At 36.1% G+C, this 19,980-nt stretch overlaps 1 protein-coding gene across 3 annotated transcripts; it reads right to left on the minus strand.

Annotated features, from left to right (window-relative positions):
- Positions 1-113: 113 nt before the first annotated feature.
- On the minus strand, positions 114-3,749 carry LOC113308566 (GDSL esterase/lipase 7-like). 3 transcript variants are annotated; one of them, XR_003339907.1, is made up of 6 exons: positions 3,500-3,749; positions 2,635-2,993; positions 2,081-2,384; positions 1,432-1,790; positions 869-1,181; positions 114-567 (listed from the first exon to the last, which is right to left on the minus strand). XR_003339907.1 is itself a non-coding variant. In XM_026557029.1 (5 exons), the coding sequence occupies exons 3-5, from the start codon at positions 1,780-1,782 to the stop codon at positions 416-418; spliced, it is 816 nt and encodes a 271-aa protein (XP_026412814.1). In that variant the 5' UTR covers positions 1,783-1,790; positions 2,081-2,384; positions 2,635-3,746; the 3' UTR covers positions 114-415. The 3 variants fall into 3 exon arrangements, 2 of the variants coding, with proteins under 2 accessions (XP_026412814.1, XP_026412815.1); XM_026557029.1 differs by having other exon boundaries at positions 2,635-3,746; XM_026557030.1 differs by lacking the exon at positions 2,081-2,384 and having other exon boundaries at positions 2,635-3,748.
- Positions 3,750-19,980: the final 16,231 nt, after the last annotated feature.

Raw genomic sequence — 19,980 nt, forward strand, 5'->3', positions numbered from 1 at the left:
CTATTTAATTCAATTCTCCTTGTCAGTAATATGCTCAAATTATTCTTACAACCTTGCACTGGAATTGTTCCCGAAGGCAAAAATGCAAAAATGCAAAAAAAAAAAAAAAAACGTGCAAAATTTCGATTTTATACCACATTTGGATTTACATTGATCAACTTTACAGGACAATGGATTTACATTGACCAACTTTACAGGACAATAATTGCCAACAAAAAAAAATGTAAATGAAAAAGAAAAGTAACTCAGGTTCAAGAACCTTAAACCACTAGAGAAACGTGAGGCCTAGTAAAATTCAATGGTTCAGCCCTTGTAGAAAGTACAATGATGTAGTTTTTACACTGAGTACGAAACTGAGAGTCGTTCAATGCTGATTGGTCTGCAAATATCCAATGCCTTACTGCTCCAAGCAGACTCAGCAAGCAATGAGTGCACAGCTTGTGTAGGGCTGTGGAAGTCCCACCAGACGGGTCAATGGCTCGTCGCAGGCCATCTCAATAGCTTGGCACCCTACCATACCACCATATCTACCACTTCCATAACACGACCTATTTACATTCTCGAATCCTGCAGTGAACACAAGTAACAGAACTCTGTCAACAAGAGTTCAGTAGTTGCTTGGAGAAACGACAGTTTACCTGTAGTATTTTTTCATCGAAAACAAACTTCAACTCAAATCATAATATCCTTCAATTTTTTTTGGTCTATTTCAAGCATGTTGAGGTAGGGCGAACAGAAAGGCTTGGTGATAAACGAAAAAAAAAATTTAGTGACATGGTACATGTTATTGTCCTCTCTAGCATCTAGGCCTGATGATTTAAGCACCCTAACATATGAGACATGTCAGGTCAAAGGGAAATTTACGTACCGTAGCGTCTAGGGAATGAAATGATATCCATCATAGCTTGGTACACGTCGCAGAAGATTATATGAGCATCAGGTAACTCAAAATTTAGGTCCAGAAGCCGCTCTGACAACAATGCATTATATTCTAGAACAAGGTCATTGACATCTTCCATACAGACTTGCCAACCACTGCCAGTGCCAGAATTTGATGACGTGAGACTAGGATGATGACTATCATTATCACGAGAGGACTCCCATAAGGCGCGAGGTGCAGCACATCCAAGAGGACCAATTCCCATGCATACAATCTTCTTCACATTTTCATTGTAAAGGTCCTTAAATTCATTATAAACCAATTGAAAAAACACAATTCAGCACCCCAGAACTATTGTAGTAAATTGAAAGGAAAACATAGGCAGACTGAAATAGCTAAACTAGGGTTTCAGCAAGAGATGCTGATCATTATATATTAGACACAACACAAACTGAGGGGCCGGAATGGCTACCAGCAATATGTTCACAGTTTCAATTATTCCCCAACCCACGAAATGCACCAGTAATAACAAAGAAGGGATAAGAAATTACCTTGACAACCCGGATCATCTGGTTGACTAGAATCTGTGTGAACACTTCTTTACTGAATCTGTGCCTGACACCAGAAGAATCTGGGTGTAAGAAATTAATGTAGTCGTCTTTGCCCAAAGAAAGATAGAACACAGATGACTCTATAACTTCCTGAGCTTTGTCCTGTCCCAACTGCAGCTGCAACAACTGAAGTGTCTCATATGCCTGGCGTAGCTGTTGGTTCAATCCCTGGAAGCCTTGCCTGCCTGAGCTCAAGATTGTTGCTTGTGTTGACCCAAAGTTTATACCATTTTCTAGCCCTTCAATAGTTCCATTATCAGCATGAAATGCTGGAATCCTTGGCAAACCCATCTTCTCAGCTGCACAAGAAACAAAAACAATAGTGTTAAGCACCCTCTTGATTTGGCCGATGTTATGCATTTTGTTAAACTAACTTCTCTTCATCTTGGGATTGAGAAATCAAGTGATGAATGAAAGGCTTGGTGATAAACGAAAAACAGAATGAAAAATTAGTGTTATTGTCCTCTCTAGCATCTAGGCCTGATTTAAGCACCCTAACATATGAGACATGTCAGGCCAAAGGGACATTCACGGCATGACACAACTAAGAGTCACTCCTTTAATGTACCAACAGCAAATAGATACGTACCCTAGCGTCTAGGGAATGAAATGATATCCATCATAGCTTGGTACACGTCGCAGAAGATTATCCGAGCATCAGGAAACTCAAAATTTAGGTCCAGAATTATCCGAGCATCTGACAACAACAAATTATATTCTAGAACAAAGTCATTGACATCTTCCATACAGTCTTGCCAACCACTGCCAGCGCCAGAATTTGATGATGTGTGACTAGGATGATGACTATCATTATCACGAGAGGACTCCCATACACATCCAAGAGGATCAATTCCCATGCATACAATCTTCTTCACATTTGCATTGTAAAGGTCCTTAAATCCATTATAAACCAATTGAAAAAACACAATTCAGTACCCCAGAACCATTGTAGTGAATTGGAAGGAAAACATAGGCAGACTGAAATAGCTAAACTAGGGTTTGAGCAAGAGATGCTGATCATTATATACTAGACACAACACAAACTGGGGGGTTGGAATGGCTACGAGCAATATGTTTACAGTTTCAATTATTCCCCAACCCACTAAATGCACCAGTAATAATAAAGAAGGGATAAGAAATTACCTTGACAACCCGGATCATCCGGTTGACTAGAATCTGTGTGAACACTTCTTTACTAAATCTGTACCTAGCACCAGAAGAATCTGGGTGTAAGAAATTAATGTAGTCGTCTTTGCCCAAAGAAAGATAGAACACGGATGACTCTATAACTTCTCGAGCTTTGTCCTGTCCCAACTGCAGCTGCAACAATTGAAGTGTCTCATATGCCTGGCATAGCTGTTGGTTCAATGCCTGGAAGCCTAGCCTGCGCGAGCTCAAGATTGTCGCTTGTGTTGACCCAAAGTTTATACCATTTTCTAGCCCTTCAATAGTTCCATTATCAGCATGAAATGCTGGAATCCTCAGCAAACCCATCTTCTCAGCTGCACAAGAAACAAAAACAAAATTGTTGAGCACACTCTTGATTTGGCCGATGTTATGCATTTTGTCAAACTAACTTCTCATCATCTTGGAATTGAGAAATCAAGTGATGACCAAAGGAGTGAGTACATACAGATACAAAAAATAGATGAAGAACACAAACAATAATCAAAGGTAAAAGAATTTTATGGGTGTTTAGAGATAAGGGTATTCAGATTAAAAAGGTGATCTAAATTCTGAAGGGTTTCTTGCATCAAAAACTGGGTTTAGATTGTTCTCCCCAAAAAAGTAAAGGGTTTTCATTTTTCAGTCAAGAACCACATTTTATCACCAATAAAGATTTCGTTAAATAACATTTCTTGAAATTATTTCAAGGTTTACAAGAAGAATCAAGATAAGACTTAAAGAAACAGAGAGAGAGAGAGAGAGAGAGAGAGAGAGAGAGAGAGAGAGAGAGAGAGAGGTTTGCCAAGAAAATCAGGCAAAAGGCGTGTCGGAGGTCCATTACAAGGAAATAAAGAAGTATTTGGGCGGAGAAGAGAGTAGAAGGGATTGTGACCACCATCACCACAACTGAATGAAGAATCACCCATTATGAAAAACGAAGAAATCTTTGATGAATAATGACTGTTTCTGCTTCCAACATCAGAAGAAGAAGAAGAAAACAGGAGATTGTGACCATTGTCACCACAACTGACTGAAGAATCACCCATCATGAAAAACGAAGAAATCTTTGATGATAAGAAGAAGAAGAAGAAGAAGAAGAGGAAGAAGGAAGGAGAAGAAGAAGAAGGAGAAGAAGAAACTTAGTTTATATAAAGACAACTCTCTTTATTGATGTTTAGAAAATCTCTCAAAACTAAACACAAGCTCTAATCTTGCTCATATGATCAATCACAATTTTGGTGATCATATATATATAATAGAACTATGAATTCCTTTTCCTAGTCCTATTACCTTATTACATGTCTTTCCTTTTCTTAGAACTAATGACTTCTAATTTCCTTAGGATTACATCAATTTCCTAATCTTGTCCTAACCAGCTTGTTAGTGACTTCTATATTGAAGTTTAACCAACATTCTCCCCGTTAAGCTTCAACCTTACCCGTGACATATCTTGTACTCCAATCAATTGTCTTTCTTCAAACTTGATCCGAGCTAATGCCTTTGTCAATATATCTGCTTTCTGCTCAGTTCCTGGTATGTGTTCAACGTTGATGATCTCCTTCTCGATACATTCTCGTATGAAATGATACCTTTTGTGAATGTGTTTCGTCTTCCCATGAAACACTGGATTTTTAGTGAGTGCAATTGCAGATTTATTATCAATCTTGATGAGAACTTTTTCAGGTTCTCTTCCTTTGATTTCACCCAACAGTTCTTGAAGCCATATTGATTGTTTAGCTGCTTCTGTTGCAGCCATAAACTCAGCTTCACAGGATGAGAGGGCTACAGTGTCTTGCTTCTGTGAACACCATGTAATAGGTGCTTCTCCTAGATAAAATATATGACCAGTTGTAATTTTTCCATCATCTTGGTCAATATTATGACTGATGTCACTATACCCAACAATTCCTTTTGATCCTCCTCGACCATACTTCAATCCACAGCTGATTGTTCCTCTTAGATATCTTAATATCTGCTTTATTACATCACCATGAGACTTGCATGGACTCTGCATATAACGGCTTGCTACTCCCACAGAGAAAGCCAAGTCTGGTCTTATGTGTAACAAGTATCTAAGGCATCCAACATTTCTTCTATAACTCGTTGGATCAATCTCAGCTTTTTCTTGTTCCTTTGAAACTTTAAGTCCAAACTCCATTGGTATCTTAGTTGGATTACAAGTTTCAAGTCCTGCTTCATTCAGAATTCTCCTTGCATAAGTTTCTTGTTTAGTCTGAATCCCATCTACTCCTTGATGGACTTCTATGCCAAGGTAATAAGTGAGTTTTCCGAGGTCTGACATCTCAAACTTTGATGACATTTCTCTCTTGAACTCATTGATAACCTTAAGGGAGTTGCCAGTCAAAAATAAATCATCTACATAGACCGCAATCACAAGAAGCGTTCCCTTTTCTTCTCTTCTGTATACTGATGTTTCTTTAGAGCACTTAACAAATCTGATTTCTCTTAAGATTTGATCTAACTTTGTATTCCAGGCTCGAGGAGCTTGTCTTAGACCATATAGAGCTTTTGATAACTTATAAACCTTATGCTCTTGTCCTTTTACTTCAAAACCTTCTGGTTGTTCAACATACACATCTTCTCGCAATTCACCATGTAAGAATGTTGTCTTAACGTCTAAGTGGTGAATTTCCCATGAGTTTGATTGCTTCTGCTATTAAGAGACGAATTGTCTCTAGTCTAGCAACTGGTGCAAAACTTCATCAAAGTCTATGCCTGATTCTTGAACGTATCCCTTAGCTACAAGTCTTGCCTTATATTTGTTGACAGTACCATCAGCATTCCGTTTTATTTTGAAGATCCACTTAAGACCAATCACTTTTACCCCACCTGGCTTATCAACTAGAAACCAAGTCTTGTTTCTGTTGATTGAAATAATTTCTTCTCTACATGCTTGTGTCCATTTAGTCGAGACCTTTGCTTCCTGAAAATTCCTTGGTTCATCATTAACAGAAAGTAGCATAATCTCACATTCTTCTGCAGCTTGAAGAACATAATCCTCCAGATACTGTGGCTTTTGTATCTGTCTTGTTGATTTTCGCAGTGGAATGGGTTGAGTTATTTCATCGCTCTTCTTCTTCTTCTTCTACTTCTTCGTTATTCTCAGTGTTTCATTATTCTCTTCTTCTTCTTGATTAACATCATTGTTTCCATTGGTATTGATGATTATGGGTCCTTCGCCTTCATCAATTACTTGACCCCATCTCATGTGAAACATTCCTGGATCCCTACTTGGTCCATCATTAGTTTCTTTCCAGTTCCAGTTTGCTTTTTCATCGAATACCACATCTCGACTCACTATCACTCTTTTCGTTGTTGGATTGAATAATCTGTAAGCTTTGGATCCAGGCTCAATTCCTAGATTCACAAGAGTCTGAGATCGATCATCCAGTTTCTTAAGAGTTGCAGAATCAACTTTTGCGTATGCTTTGCAACCAAACACTCTTAAATGATCTATGTTTGGTTTTCTCTTTCGCAAACTTTCATATGGAGTCATGTCTTTCAGAGCTTTCGTAGGTATCCTGTTTATTAGGTATGTGGAGTGTCGTACAGCTTCTCCCATAGATAATTAGGTACCTGCATAGCCTTTAAAGAACTTCTTGTCATCTCCATTAGAGTCTGTTTCTCCTCTCCACCACTCCGTTTTGTTGTGGTGTATATGGTGTGTGAGTTGCCTTTTGATTCCATTTGACTCACAGAACTTGTTGAACTCTAAGGAAGTGAACTCTCCTCCTCTATCAGTTCTAAGCATTTTGACCTCCTCTTTTAACTCTTTTTCTATCAGATTTCTGAAAGCTTTGAATCTGTCAAATGCTTCACTCTTTTCTTTCATAAGAATAGACCACATATATCTTGAGAAGTCATCTATAATAACAAATATGTATTTGTTATTTGCAAGGGTTTGTGGTGTAATAGGACCACATCATCATGCATGAAGAAGCTCTAATGGCTTTGAGGCTCTGAATGTTGTTGCTTTTGGAAACCTTGACGAGTTTGTTTCCCAACTAAACATGATTCACAGATTTTTCTTCATCATTTATCTGTGGTAGTCCTCGAACCATCTTGTTCTGAGACATTGCCTTTAAAGTTCTAAAGCTTATGTGTCCTAACCTTGCGTGCCACTTCCATGTCTGATCTTCCAGTCTCATATTCAGACACAATGGCCTTCCAATCATGAGACTTATCTTGTAGAGTCTATTCTGTGAGCGTGAGACTCTAACTAAAAGTCTTCCACTTGGGTCATGAACTGTTAGATAATCTTGTCGCATTCTAACATCACATCCAACTTCTGTAGCTTGTCCTAAACTTAGAATGTTGCTTTGTAAGTTTGGGATGAAGTAGATGTTTGTGACAAGCTTCTGTTCTCCGGTCTTGCTCTGAAATAGAATTGATCCTTTCCCTTCAATTTCTACAGAAGATCCATCCCCAAACTTCATTCGTCCTTTGATTTTCTCATTGAGTTCAGAAAAGTAGTGTCTCTTACCAGTCATGTGATTGCTGGCTCCATTATCTAAATACCAGATTCCTTCTTCTCCATCCTTTGATTCGTAGTTCTTTGGTATTAGTTTCCCTTCGTTTAAGAATACAACTTCGTGCATGAAAAGAGATGTATCTGCTTCCCTTGTTTCATTCTTGTTTGCTTCTTCCATCTTTTGTATTCTTTCAGGGCATACAGAGGAGAAGTGTCCTGGTTTATCACATCTGTAACAAATAATGTTTGATCTATCATTCTTTTCTTTCCCTTGGTTTTGATCATTCTGACTTGTTGTTCTATCTTGTGAGTTAAACCTTCCTCCCCTTCGCCGGCCTCTGTTTCCTCTACCACCTCTTCCACGACCTCTTCCTCTTTTCGCAGAGTTTTGTTGGTAAGAGTTTGTGTACAAGAGTTTTCCTTGAGTTTCTCCATTGTTTTCTTCATCAAGGATTCTCTCTTCATATGCTTTCAATCTTCCAATTATATCTTCATAGCTAGTCTTCTTTAAATCTAAGACTTGTTCGAGAGAAGCTATGATATGAATATACTTGGATCTTGGTAAACTATTGAGAAACTTCTTTACCAGTTTATCTTCATCAATGGATTGTCCAAGTGACGCAGCTTTTGAGGCTACCTCTGATAGCTTTCCTGCAAAGCTATCAATAGTATCAGTGTCTTTCATCTTCACTCTTTCAAATTCAGACATTAAGGTTTGCAGACGGGCTTCTTTAACTCGATCAGCTCCGAGATTACGTGCCTTTATTGCATCCCAAATTTTCTTTGAAGTTTCCTGTTCACCAACTTGTAGAACAAGACATTCTGGTATTGCTTGAAAGAGTAATCCAATGGCAACATTGTTTTTGTCCGGGTCCAATGTACCAGGATCAATTGTTTCCCAAACTTTGTAGATTTTCATCAGTACCTTCATTCTCATGACCCATACTGTGTAGTTTGTGGCGTTGAGGATTGGAACTTGTATTGATGGTGGCGTGAACTGTTTTGCACCCACAATGGTGGTTTCGTTTTCCATGGCTCAGAAACAAGCTCTGATACCAATTAGTGGCAACTGCAAGATGAAACTTAGCTTATATAAAGACAACTCTCTTTATTGATGTTTAGAAAATCTCTCAAAACTAAACACAAGCTCTAATCTTGCTCATATGATCAACCACAACTTTGGTGATCATATATATATATAGAACTATGAATTTCTTTTCCTAGTCATATTACCTTATTACATGTCTTTCCTTTTCTTAGAACTAGATGACTTCTAATTCCCTTAGGATTACATCAATTTCCTAATCTTGTCCTAACCAGCTTGTTAGTGACTTTTATATTGAAGTTTAACCAACAGATACAAGGAGAGAAGAATCACCAGTATCACCATCACTATCAAGGCCAAACAAGGTAAACAACTCTGGTTCAATTGGAGTATTCCTCTATCTCTCTTCCTTTGCACCTTTCTTGGTTTTTTTTTTTTTTTTTTTTTTTTTTTTTTTTTTTTTTTTTTTTTTTTTTTTTTTTGTATATCCGGGTATTCGAGACGTACCGGTTTCCCAGGCATATTTTTGATATTTTTATGAAAAAGAAAGTGGAGAAAATAGATTTTACTGCACTAGTATTACTATTTATACAGTAGTAATACCCTTTATTCATCTAGCTGGCCCCACAATTTAAGGAAGCACGGGGTGACGTGGTGGACTCAAGTGAGCTCTCTGACAAAATACGTTGCTACAAAACACTCAAACTTCTCTGCACATCAAGGTTTAGGCCTTCCGATGATAGAACAGTCTATTTCCACCGCCAACATCACCTTACTTATATTATTAATGGTGTACCAACTGCTACTTTTACACATATTTGAGGTAGGAGACCGTTTGTGGCCGTATTTATTTCTTTTCATTATGGAGGCTTTTTCTAGACTTTTACCAATTTCTAGTAGAATTAGACAAAAAAACACAATTTCCAATGAAATAAAATATCTCTTTATTAAATCTTAACATGTATACGGGTATACAAGTTAACAAAAGCCTACAAAATCAGATTGATTTAGCTCATCTCAGAGGTACCAAACACCGCTTAGTTGGGGGCCCCAAGAAATAATTAGGGGCCTCAACCATTTTATTCCCACCCCAAGTGATTTATTCCCACCCCAAAAAATAGTGTAAATACTGTTTTAGCCTTCACTAAATCTAAAACTAAAAATTTATTAACCCTTAACTTTAAACTCATTTTCATTTTTAAACCCAAAAAAATAATCAGTCCTCTCCTCCCCTCTCTCTATACTCTCCATCACAACTACATTAACGACTCTCCGTCACAACTTCCTATTTGCTTTTTATTTGATGTTTTGTTTGCAAAATTCGATTTTTAACTGAAAAATAGCAGTTACAGATTAAGGGTCGTCAACCTCGATAATTATATACCCTAACGATTTTTCATCTGCATGTTATTTATATGAAAAATCGTTGATGTCTAAGGTGTAGGAGATAACGATCCTTTTTCTGGGTTTAAGATTTTTCCCAGAATAGAGTCGTCAATATATTATAGAATCAATTGACGATCCTACTATAACGATCCCTTTTTATACATTAACGACTCTATATGACCAAAAACTATCTCTCTGACCAAATAAATGAAAGGGTCGCCATCTTAATTCCATAGATGATGACGACTATATTGGTTGAGTCGTTCATGTATAAAGAAAAATGTTAACGGCTCTTATTATTCGTCCACTAAATGACAAAAATAATAACGAGTCGTTCATGTATAAAGAAAAGTGTTAACGACTCTTATTTATTTGTCCACTAAATGACAAAAATGATAAAGGATCGTTCATGTATAAAGAAAAATGTTAACGACAAAAATGATAACGATAAAATGTGGTCTAACGACTCTTTCTTATTTGACAAAATGATAAAATGATGATTAGAGTCGTTATGGTATAAAATAATACCTTGACGATTTTTCATAACCTGCAAAAATTGCAGGTTTGAGTCGTCAACTTCTATGACAATATAGTGACGACATTAAGGAGTCGGCAGGGAATAGAACCCGACATTAACGACTCTTTCTGTGACATAGTGTCTATGATCCCGTTAAAACCTCCTCTTCTTCTTCTCAACTCAAAAAACACACAAAATTATCTTTTTTCCCCAAATTTTAATTCTAAAGTTTGATTTTAGTCTAACCATACTATTAACTTAACTCACTTACCTATTAACACTAATCATTTAAGGGCAATTTAGCTATTTTAAAAAAATTGGATAAGGGGTGACTCAAATTAGATTTTAATGACCTTTTTTGTCCTCTAGTGCGAGGCCCCTAATTATTTTTCGGGGCCCCAATTAAGCGATGGTATCAAAGTTGTAAAACATAGCCCAACAATTAATCATCTATTTTTTTCAGATGATTGTTTACTGTTTTTTCAAGCTAATAACTCTCATATGCACCATCTTCAGAAGTTACTTTACATTTTTGTTCAAGCATCAGGTCAGGTAATCAATATGCAAAAATTAACTATATATTTCAGTAAAACATTCATCTCCATCAAAGAAAACCAGTATTACTAATATGTTGAAGCGTGAAGCGTAGATTCATGGTTGATGTTTGAAACGGATGCTTTCTTATAAATAACAATAATTGTTAGTGGTAATTATAAAATGTAGGAAGATAATATTTATATAAATTTAAAATAAGTCTTGAAGTTATAAAAAACTGAAGCGCGACACAGTGGTTGACCTCGCTGGAGTATTGAAGCGACTCGTACGAGTCAATGCGTGACTCGTACGAGTTTAAAACCCTCATTCAGGTGTAAGTTGGGTATGTACATGGTCTTTAAATTGTTCTTAAGTATGCTAAATGGCAGGTTGGAAATGGTCGTTCTATCAAGATCTGGACTTCAAATTGGATTCCTTTTTTGGAGATAGATTTGAAAGATTGGCAAGATCTAAATGTAAGTAATTATCAATGGGTTTCTCAATTAATCAATAATAGAACAGCTCAGTGGAATGTGACTTTACTTCGTCAGTTGTTTACTCTTTAACAAGTAAATTATGTTCTCATAATACCAAATCAACTGGATCAAGAGGACACTCTTATTTGGCCTTATACTTCAGCTGGGATTTTCACAACCAAATCTAGTTATAGTTTACTTTGCAATCAACAACAACCTCCAACTTCAACAGTTTCTCTTTCTGAAAATTTTTGGTTGAGATTATGGAAGCTAAAAATGCCTTACAAGCTGCAACTGTTTATGTGGAAGGTTATTCAGAATGCTTTGCCAGTCAAGACTAAGATTTTTAGACAATCTGCTTCTTTTGACAAGTGTTGTATGTTATGCTACAGCTCTCAGCATGAATATTTGAATCACTTAATGTTGCATTGTCCCTTCTCTAACAATGTTTGGAGAACTCTATTCCCTACTATATACCTCTCTATGATGAGTTTTTCTTCTATTTTTGTTGGATACAAACTTGGAAGCAACAAGATTACAACGTCAACAATTATCATTCAACTAACCTCATTCATACCATTGCATATAACTTTTAGTCCTTATAAAAATAGATGTCACATTATCTTTAGTAATGCTTCTGCGGATACTAGTAATGTTATCCATCAAGTTCGGGCATATGTGAATCTGCATCACTTAAACACTTCTATTACTGCCTATCGTCGTATTATTGTGAATTTACCTTGGCATCCTCCTCCATTAGGTTTTCTGAAAATAGATCCTAAATGTTTACTTGATGGAATTGGTGTTCTAATTCGTAATCATGCAGGATCCTTCATGGCAGCAAAGGGAAGGTTAAAAAGGTCCTTGTGACACATATCCCTTCTCTACAAATAGGGGAAAATAAGGGATATATCACACCATAGTGCTTGGTCTATGTGTTATCGTTGGTCAAGATTCAACATTTTGGTAGTGCCACGTTACAAAAGTTTTACGTTTAATTAATCCTTATCAGATTCAATATTCATAGGAAAAACACCAAACCTGATGTCGTGGGACGCCAAATGATTTGGCGCTTCTCAAAAGAGTCCAATTATGGCAAATTATTTAGCGCATGATCGAGTTAAAATGGTCAAAATGCCAAATGGTTAATCGCCACGCCAAATGGAAAGTCACCTCAAAATTTCCCTGAAAACTCACTGGAGGCGTGTATTCTTCATTTTTCTTTTTTTCTTCTTCTTCTCAAGCGAAAACTTGTTTTTTCGCATGTCGAGATTGACAGGGTTTATGGCCTATTTTCACCCGAACTCTTAAAGGGGTTATTACCTGTTCGTATTGCGGTTCTATTGGCAGTAATTTCATAGATTTTCATTAACAAACTAACTCAAGGTATAATAAAGAAATTTAATTAGGTTTAGAATGCATTTGATGTGTTGAATATGATCTTGTATAATAGTTTAATGTTTCAATGACTCTATGGACAGGAATGCTATCTTTATAACGTATCGCCAGTCTTGGATGGCTCGAACTACTTATGGTGGAAAATTTTTATGCGTGCCTTTCCCCAAATGCGTGATTTTCAATCATGGGTTCGTGTTGTTAATGGCTATAATCCTCCAATGGTTACTGTAAACAACGTAACTGTTCTAAAGGATATTGGTGAGTATGAGCCAGTCGAGATTCTTGATGCAAAGCAAGATTCTGACGGATTGAATGCTATCATCCATGTCATTACCCCATATCTTCAGCACCATGTGACTACATGCACTCGGTCTAAAGATGCTTGGATATCTTAGAAACCGTATTTGAAGGGAATACCTCTGAAAATGAAGCTAGGCTTCAAAACCTAAATTCTGATTGGGAAAACCTTCGTATGACTGATGAAGATTCATTTGATGAGTTTAATCACAAAGTGTCTGAAATTATTAATGCATCTTTTGCATTGTGATGAAAATTCTCAGGTCTCTGCCAGCTAGATACGATTCTAAGAAGCATGCCATCGTTGAGGGAAATAACCTTGGAACACTTTCCAGAAACTCTTTTGTTGGAAAATTAAAATTACTTGATCATGATGAGAACACAGTCAGAACATCTGTGTTCAATGTTGTGACCAATACAAGTGAATCTTCTAAATTGTCTTGGGCTGATGAATGTTGTCCAAATCATGTTGATCTTGACATATCATTGATTACACAAAAGATCAAGGATATTGTGAAGAGAAGCAAAAGACCTAAGAAACGGTTCTCTATCTCTGATGATTCGGATGATTCAATATAAGAAGAAAAATCAAGTCAGTTTGTCAAGAATATGCATACTTCTGAAGTTTGCAGTGAAAATTCTGCTCTCTCAGCAGAAACTTCCATTAACTCAAATTCTAATTCCGAATATGAGTCTGACACTGAGATTTTGAAATTCTTGGATAAAAATGAAGAAATTCATCAAGAAAATCTTTAATTGAAAAGTTTGTTGGAGAAACTTGAATTATCACTTCAGGTGAAAAATCTTGAATCATCACTTCAGGTGAAATTTTTTGAGATTAGTTGTCTTAATGATGAATTCACCAGAACCCTATCTCTAAAAGATAAAGAGATAGACACTCTTAAGTGTGACCTGCAAAGGTTATCTGGAAGCTCTGACAAGATCTCAACAATGTTATTTGGTCAGAAGTCTTTTGGGAACACAAATGGTTTAGGGTTCAGAATCAAGACTGTGATCACTAACAATTCCTTCGTTCCAGCCGGTTCTGGAAAACTGGATATAGAAGATTGTGATAAACAAGAGGCCAATCAGCAAAACAAAAGTTCTTCCATGAGTTGTTTGTTTTATGGAAATTTGAATCATGTTCAAAGTAAGTGTTGGAAATTCAAGAGGAACAATAAAAGAATTTCCAAACTTCAAGGTGACATGCAAAGAATAAGTCTGGCTCTGGGTAACCAACAGGGAATCCCTAAACACAAGAAGAAGTCTAAAAGAACCATAGTCAGACGAGGCAAGCAGTTTGTTTATCCAATAAACCTTGAGATGTCATCATGTGACACAAAAAGTGAGCACTCTGCTCACCCCATCACTACCTAATTGTAGTTATGCGTGAATTCTCATTATTAACTTGAGAATGTGAGGATTGCATCAAGGTTGCCCAAGTCTTGTGTAATAGTTTATTGTTTATCCTAGAATTTACTTAAGGTTATATAAGTTATGTTTTGCAAAGTGAATATTTTCTTTACAAAAATTAGTTAATGGATCGTGAACCATGAATAGTTTTTCAAAATGCTTCCTGAAAACTCTTTAGGGTTTGGTATTCCGTAATCTATTTATATTCCTTTGTGATCAAAATCCCTTTACTCTCTTTTCTTTGAAACATACAATATCATGGCTCTTGTAAATAGAGGTACCAAAAAAAGGGATGCAATTGAAGCAGTTAATGTGTACCTATATGAAGGAATCCATTCCTCAAGGAAGAAAAGGGATAGGTCTACAAATGATGAAAAAGGTTCTACTTCTAACTATTTTTTATCTGTTTGTCATCATGATAATAATTTTAGTGCTATGGTGAAGGATTTCATCAGCAAAAGAAATGATTTAAAATCTCAAATCATCTTATCTTTGGAAAATATAGCTCACTATGAAAAAATGTTATCTCTGAAAAAGAACACCTTATGTGAACTGAAAAGAGAACTTAGTGAGTTAACTGATATCTCTGAAGATCTGGAGGAATTAAATGATCCCATAAACAATGGGTTTTTCAATAATGAGAAGGAATTATCAGTAGATGCTCTGAGAAAGCTCTACAATTTCTAGGAAACTTCTTATGAGATTTATTCTTGTGTTTAAGAAGGATAACTAGGGTTTGGAATAGCAAATATTGTGATTACACATAGCTATTGCCAACGATTTTCACTTTTCAATGTTTTAGATTTATTTATTTATTTATTTAAATTCTAAGTTATTTGGAAGATGATTTTGCAGTATTAATCTTTATTGGTTTTATATATTGCAAGAATATATTATGGGATATGTGTGTTTACGTTCGTGAACTATGAACCTTTGCCAATTTATATTGACAACAACTGGGAGAATTATTTAGTAGTTCACACTAGATACGCATGGTTTACGGATCATTATGTAAGGGGGAGTAGATTCCATTCTAAAATGGAAGTATTGACTAAGAGGGAGTGATACAAATAACCGTAGTATTATTTCAAAATTGTGACGCAATTGGACTTTGATTCTATATAATAATACTATGACAATGAATAACAATGATTGAGACCATTTGTTTTCATGTTGTTATTGCTACGGATCTTCAACAACAATGATGTTGAGTTGAACACCTTTGGAATCGATGGAGAACTTGAAGTAGCTAAGAATTCAAGGAAGTTGAAGAGCCAAGAAAATCAAGCATGATGTATCAGAAGCTACGAAGTTTATTTATCTTGTAATCCATATGTATTGATAGTTTTGTCACTAAAATTGACAAAGGGGGAGATTGTTAGAGCATTGGTCGGTCAAACTCGCAAACGTTGCCATCTCAAGCTTGTTTGTCAAGTTTAGTTGATACAAACTATATATTTCTAGTCCACTTATAAGTATGTCTCAGATTAGGATAGAAGTGTCCAGTTGAGCTTTAGACTTCACGCCATACACCAATTGAAGAAGAAGATCTACTGAAGAGCTTGGAGAAACTTCTTCGACAAAAGGTATGTGGAGACTAAAAATTATATGTTACTTAGAAGTTTATTCTATTTTATCTTAAGACTAAGTGTTATAGCTATATAGACTTTGTGTTATACACATTCGAAATTTCTAGCTGAGTTTATCTCGTTTATATATTTCTCGAAATACGAGTTGGAAGCTTTCTTAGCTTTGGATTAACTTCATCATCTACTTGACAAGTTTAGTGATAAAAAATTTATTTGTTGGAAACTAAATATTGAGTCAAGATGATCATGTGAAAATTACCTTGAACATCTTATCTAATTTGTGTAAGACAATCATTTGATTTTAACTCGGGAAGTTTCGTATTGATCAATCGATCACTTGAAAATTACTCGAAGCTAGTGCCATGTGTAAGATTACCATTGTTGTCTTCTAAGGATGTTTCAATGATTGAATAAGAGTTTTAGAACTACTACCAATGTCTGGATACAACACAATATGTGTACCTGGTATGCGAACTGTGAAGTACTAGTTCAGGTCTGAAACTCTTGTTCGCGAACTAAGTTTGCGAACGGGTTTACCTGTGATAGGTCCGGAACTGTGGTTCGCGAACAAGGTTTGTGAACGACAAAACTAGGAAAAGTACGGAACTGTGGTACACGTACTCGGTTCGCTAACACAGTAGTTAGGAAGTATGAAAACTCATACTCATGAACTCAGGTTCGTTTGCGAACTAAAGTCCCTAGAACTTTGATGATTTAAGGTATGCGAACTTGCTTTGCAAACCGTGGCATTATGTTCATGAATTGGTTCTTGTGTAAGTACTTCGTACAATTATAAACCAAACCATTTTGCTTTAAATTGTTCATGGTTATTTCTATGAGATAGTGAACATTTGAACAAATCTCTTGAAACACATTTAGTTTCATTTGATTATCTACCATGATTTATTAATTATCATATTTGATCTAGAAGTGTTGGATGAATATGGCTAAGCAAAAAGTATTCATATGGATAACTTCGGTTAACTGTTATTGAGCCAACTTGTTATACAAGTTTAGGTACGGTTCACCCATATATAAATATAAGTATATTTCAATTGTGTGTATCAAGCTAATACCATCTAACGGTGGAGAATGATTATTGCTTATTTTCTAAGCATACTTAGCTTGAATCTTAAATCAGGAGTTCATCTAACGATGAATATTGATTGTTTTGTTACTAAGCAACCCTGATTTGAAAGACTATATAAAGGAGAACTCTAGCATCTGGAAAACCTATCCCCGACACTTCCGTGTGTTCTAGTTGCAAACTAGAGTGATTCCCCATTAACATAGGTTTTCAGTTCTTTTGAAAAACCATTTTATGGTTAACGACTTGAAGACTTCATTTGGAATTCGTGAAGCCAGGTCCAACTATTTTCTCTATAGTTGTGTATCCTAATCTTACACTTTCTATCATATTGAGTTTAATATTCTTTAAGATTTTCTCGAGATTTATCTCTGATAGGTAAGATATAAAAAGTAATCACAACAGTTCTTTGTCTCAGACTCTTGTGATTCCGCAATAACTTCTTTTGTAAATCAGTTAGGTTATTGTGAGGTGACCAATATTTCTAGGCTACTCTTCGGGAGTATAAGACCGGATTATTAGTTGAGTTTCATGTACACCTTGATCTTCATCTAAAGATGGAAACAACAACCAGAATAGACTTATCTGTGGGAGACAAATTTGTTTATAAGTCTCCGACTTTGGGTCGTAGCAACTCTTAGTTGTGGGTGAGATCAACTAAGGGAATCAAGTGCGCAAAGTCTTGCGAGATTTAAGAGGCGTAAGGAACGCGATTGTATCTTAATCGGTGTGAGAGTTGGTTAGGGCTCAAGTACATTCAGTCTGAAGTTAGCTTGTAGCAGGCTAGAGTCTATAGCGGCTTAAAACAGTATGATGTTCAAGTTTGGACTAGGTCCCGGGGTTTTTCTGCATTTGTGGTTTCCTCGTTAACAGAATTTTTGGTGTCTGTGTTGTTTCTTTTCTGCATTATATTTTTTTTAAATATTTGAAATATCACAGGTTGTGCGTATTTTAATCACTTTTGATAAATCCAACCTTTTTTGTTGGATAAGACTTGATTTACACTCGGATATTGGTCTTTGGTACCATCTAAGTTATTTTCATAAAAATCAGGTTCAAGGATTTCTATCTGTTTGATTTACTGATTGTGAAAAAGCGGGGGTCTAACAATCACACCCAATATTTCGTTTGTCAATCTGAATAGACAAAATCCAAAATACTTTCAAGAGAATCAACTAGACAGTTAGACTCAATCTATAGAAAAGTATATCAAAGAGTTTTATATCTCTATCTCTCAATTCAATCTGCAATCAGCAGATAGGAATTTGTGAGCCCGATTGAATATAATAAAAATAACTCGAACGGTACCAAAGACCAATGTTCAAGGCCCAATCAACAACCAAAGTTTGGATTTCCCAATTGATTGATTCGGAACCTGTGATATTTCAATTATATAACAAAATATAATGCGGAAAAGAAATAACACAGACACCAGAAGTTTTGTTAGCAAGGAAAACTGCAAATGCAGAAAATCCTCGGGACCTAGTCCAGATTTGAACACCACGTTGTATTAAGCCGCTACAGACACTAGCCTACTACCAATGAACTTCGGACCGGACTGTAGTTGAACCTTAATCAATCTCCCACTGATTCAAGGTACAGTTGCGCTCCTTACGTCTCTGATCCCAGCAGGATACCACGCACTTGATTCCCTAAGTTGATCTCACCCACAACTAAGAGTTGCTACGACCCAAAGTCGAAGACTTGATAAAAAAATCTGTCTCACACAGAAAATTCTATTGGAATATATAAATTTGTCTCCCACAGAAATACTTATGAGTTTTGTTCCGTCTTTTGATAAATCAAGGTGCACAGGAACCAATTGAAAAGCCGGACTTATATTCCCGAAGAACAACCTAGTATTATCAATCACCTCACAATAATCTTAATCGTATGGAAACTAAACAAGATATTATCGAATCACAAACGATGAGACGAAGATGTTTGTGACTTCTTTTTATCTTGCCTATCGGAGATCACTCTCGAGAAAATCTTAGAGAAGATAGTACTCAATCACGATAGAACAGGGCAAGATCAGAACACGCAACTACAGAGAAAATAGTTGGGTCTGGCTTCACAATCCCAATGAAGTCTTCAAGTCGTTAACCTATAGGGTTTCATGAAAAACCTAAGGTTAAAGGAGAATTGACTCTAGCTTATGCAACTGGTAACACACATGAGGTGTGGGGATTCGGTTTCCCAGTTGCTAGAGTTCTCCTTTATATAGTTTTTAAATTAGGGTTTGCAATCTAAGTTACCTTGGTAACCAAGCATTCAATATTCACTGTTAGATGAAAACCTGATTAGATTCAAGTTAATATCTTTCAACCGTTATATCGAACTTAGCTTGTTATACAAAATGAAATGTACCCTCATTTAGGTTTGAGTAACCGTACCTAAACGTGTACACTAGATTGGCTCAACGGTAGTTAACCAAAGTTAGCTATATGAACACTTTCATATCAACCTTATTCATCTTAACCACAACTAGTTCAAATGACTCAAATGAAACTAGTTATAGAGTTGTTCAATTGCTATATTCTCTTAGAAGTATACAAGAACACAATTGAAGAAAAATCGGTTTGACTCACTCCAATCAATTCATGAACATTATAGCCACGGTTTGCAAAGATTGTATTCCTTATTATATAAATATATTAGTTCATAAGCAAGCCGATTTTAGAACATGATTCAATTAGGAATGCAAACGGGTACGCATACCTTAGTGACCGGTATGGGTTTGTGTTCGCCAGTATGCGAACGGGTACGCATACCTTAACACTTCCAAACTCCAACAGTATTTTCCGGACCTATACCTTACGCAAGTACGCGTACCGATATGTGTACTTAGGTACCCGGACTTTCACAAACCAACAGGTACGCATACAGGTATGCATACTATGGTTCCCGGACATGGATTACTTATATGAAAGTATGCATATTATGTGCAAATCCAATTGTTCTAAACTTTATTTCAATCATTGAAACTTTCTTAGAGGACTACAATAGCCGTTTTCACACACTGTTGGCATCAAAGCAATTTTCAAGATATTGAAATAATCATAACGAAACATTCTAAGTCTACACC

Source organism: Papaver somniferum, chromosome 9 (genome assembly GCF_003573695.1).
Source record: "Papaver somniferum cultivar HN1 chromosome 9, ASM357369v1, whole genome shotgun sequence".
In the NCBI taxonomy this organism is placed as follows: Eukaryota; Viridiplantae; Streptophyta; class Magnoliopsida; order Ranunculales; family Papaveraceae; genus Papaver; species Papaver somniferum.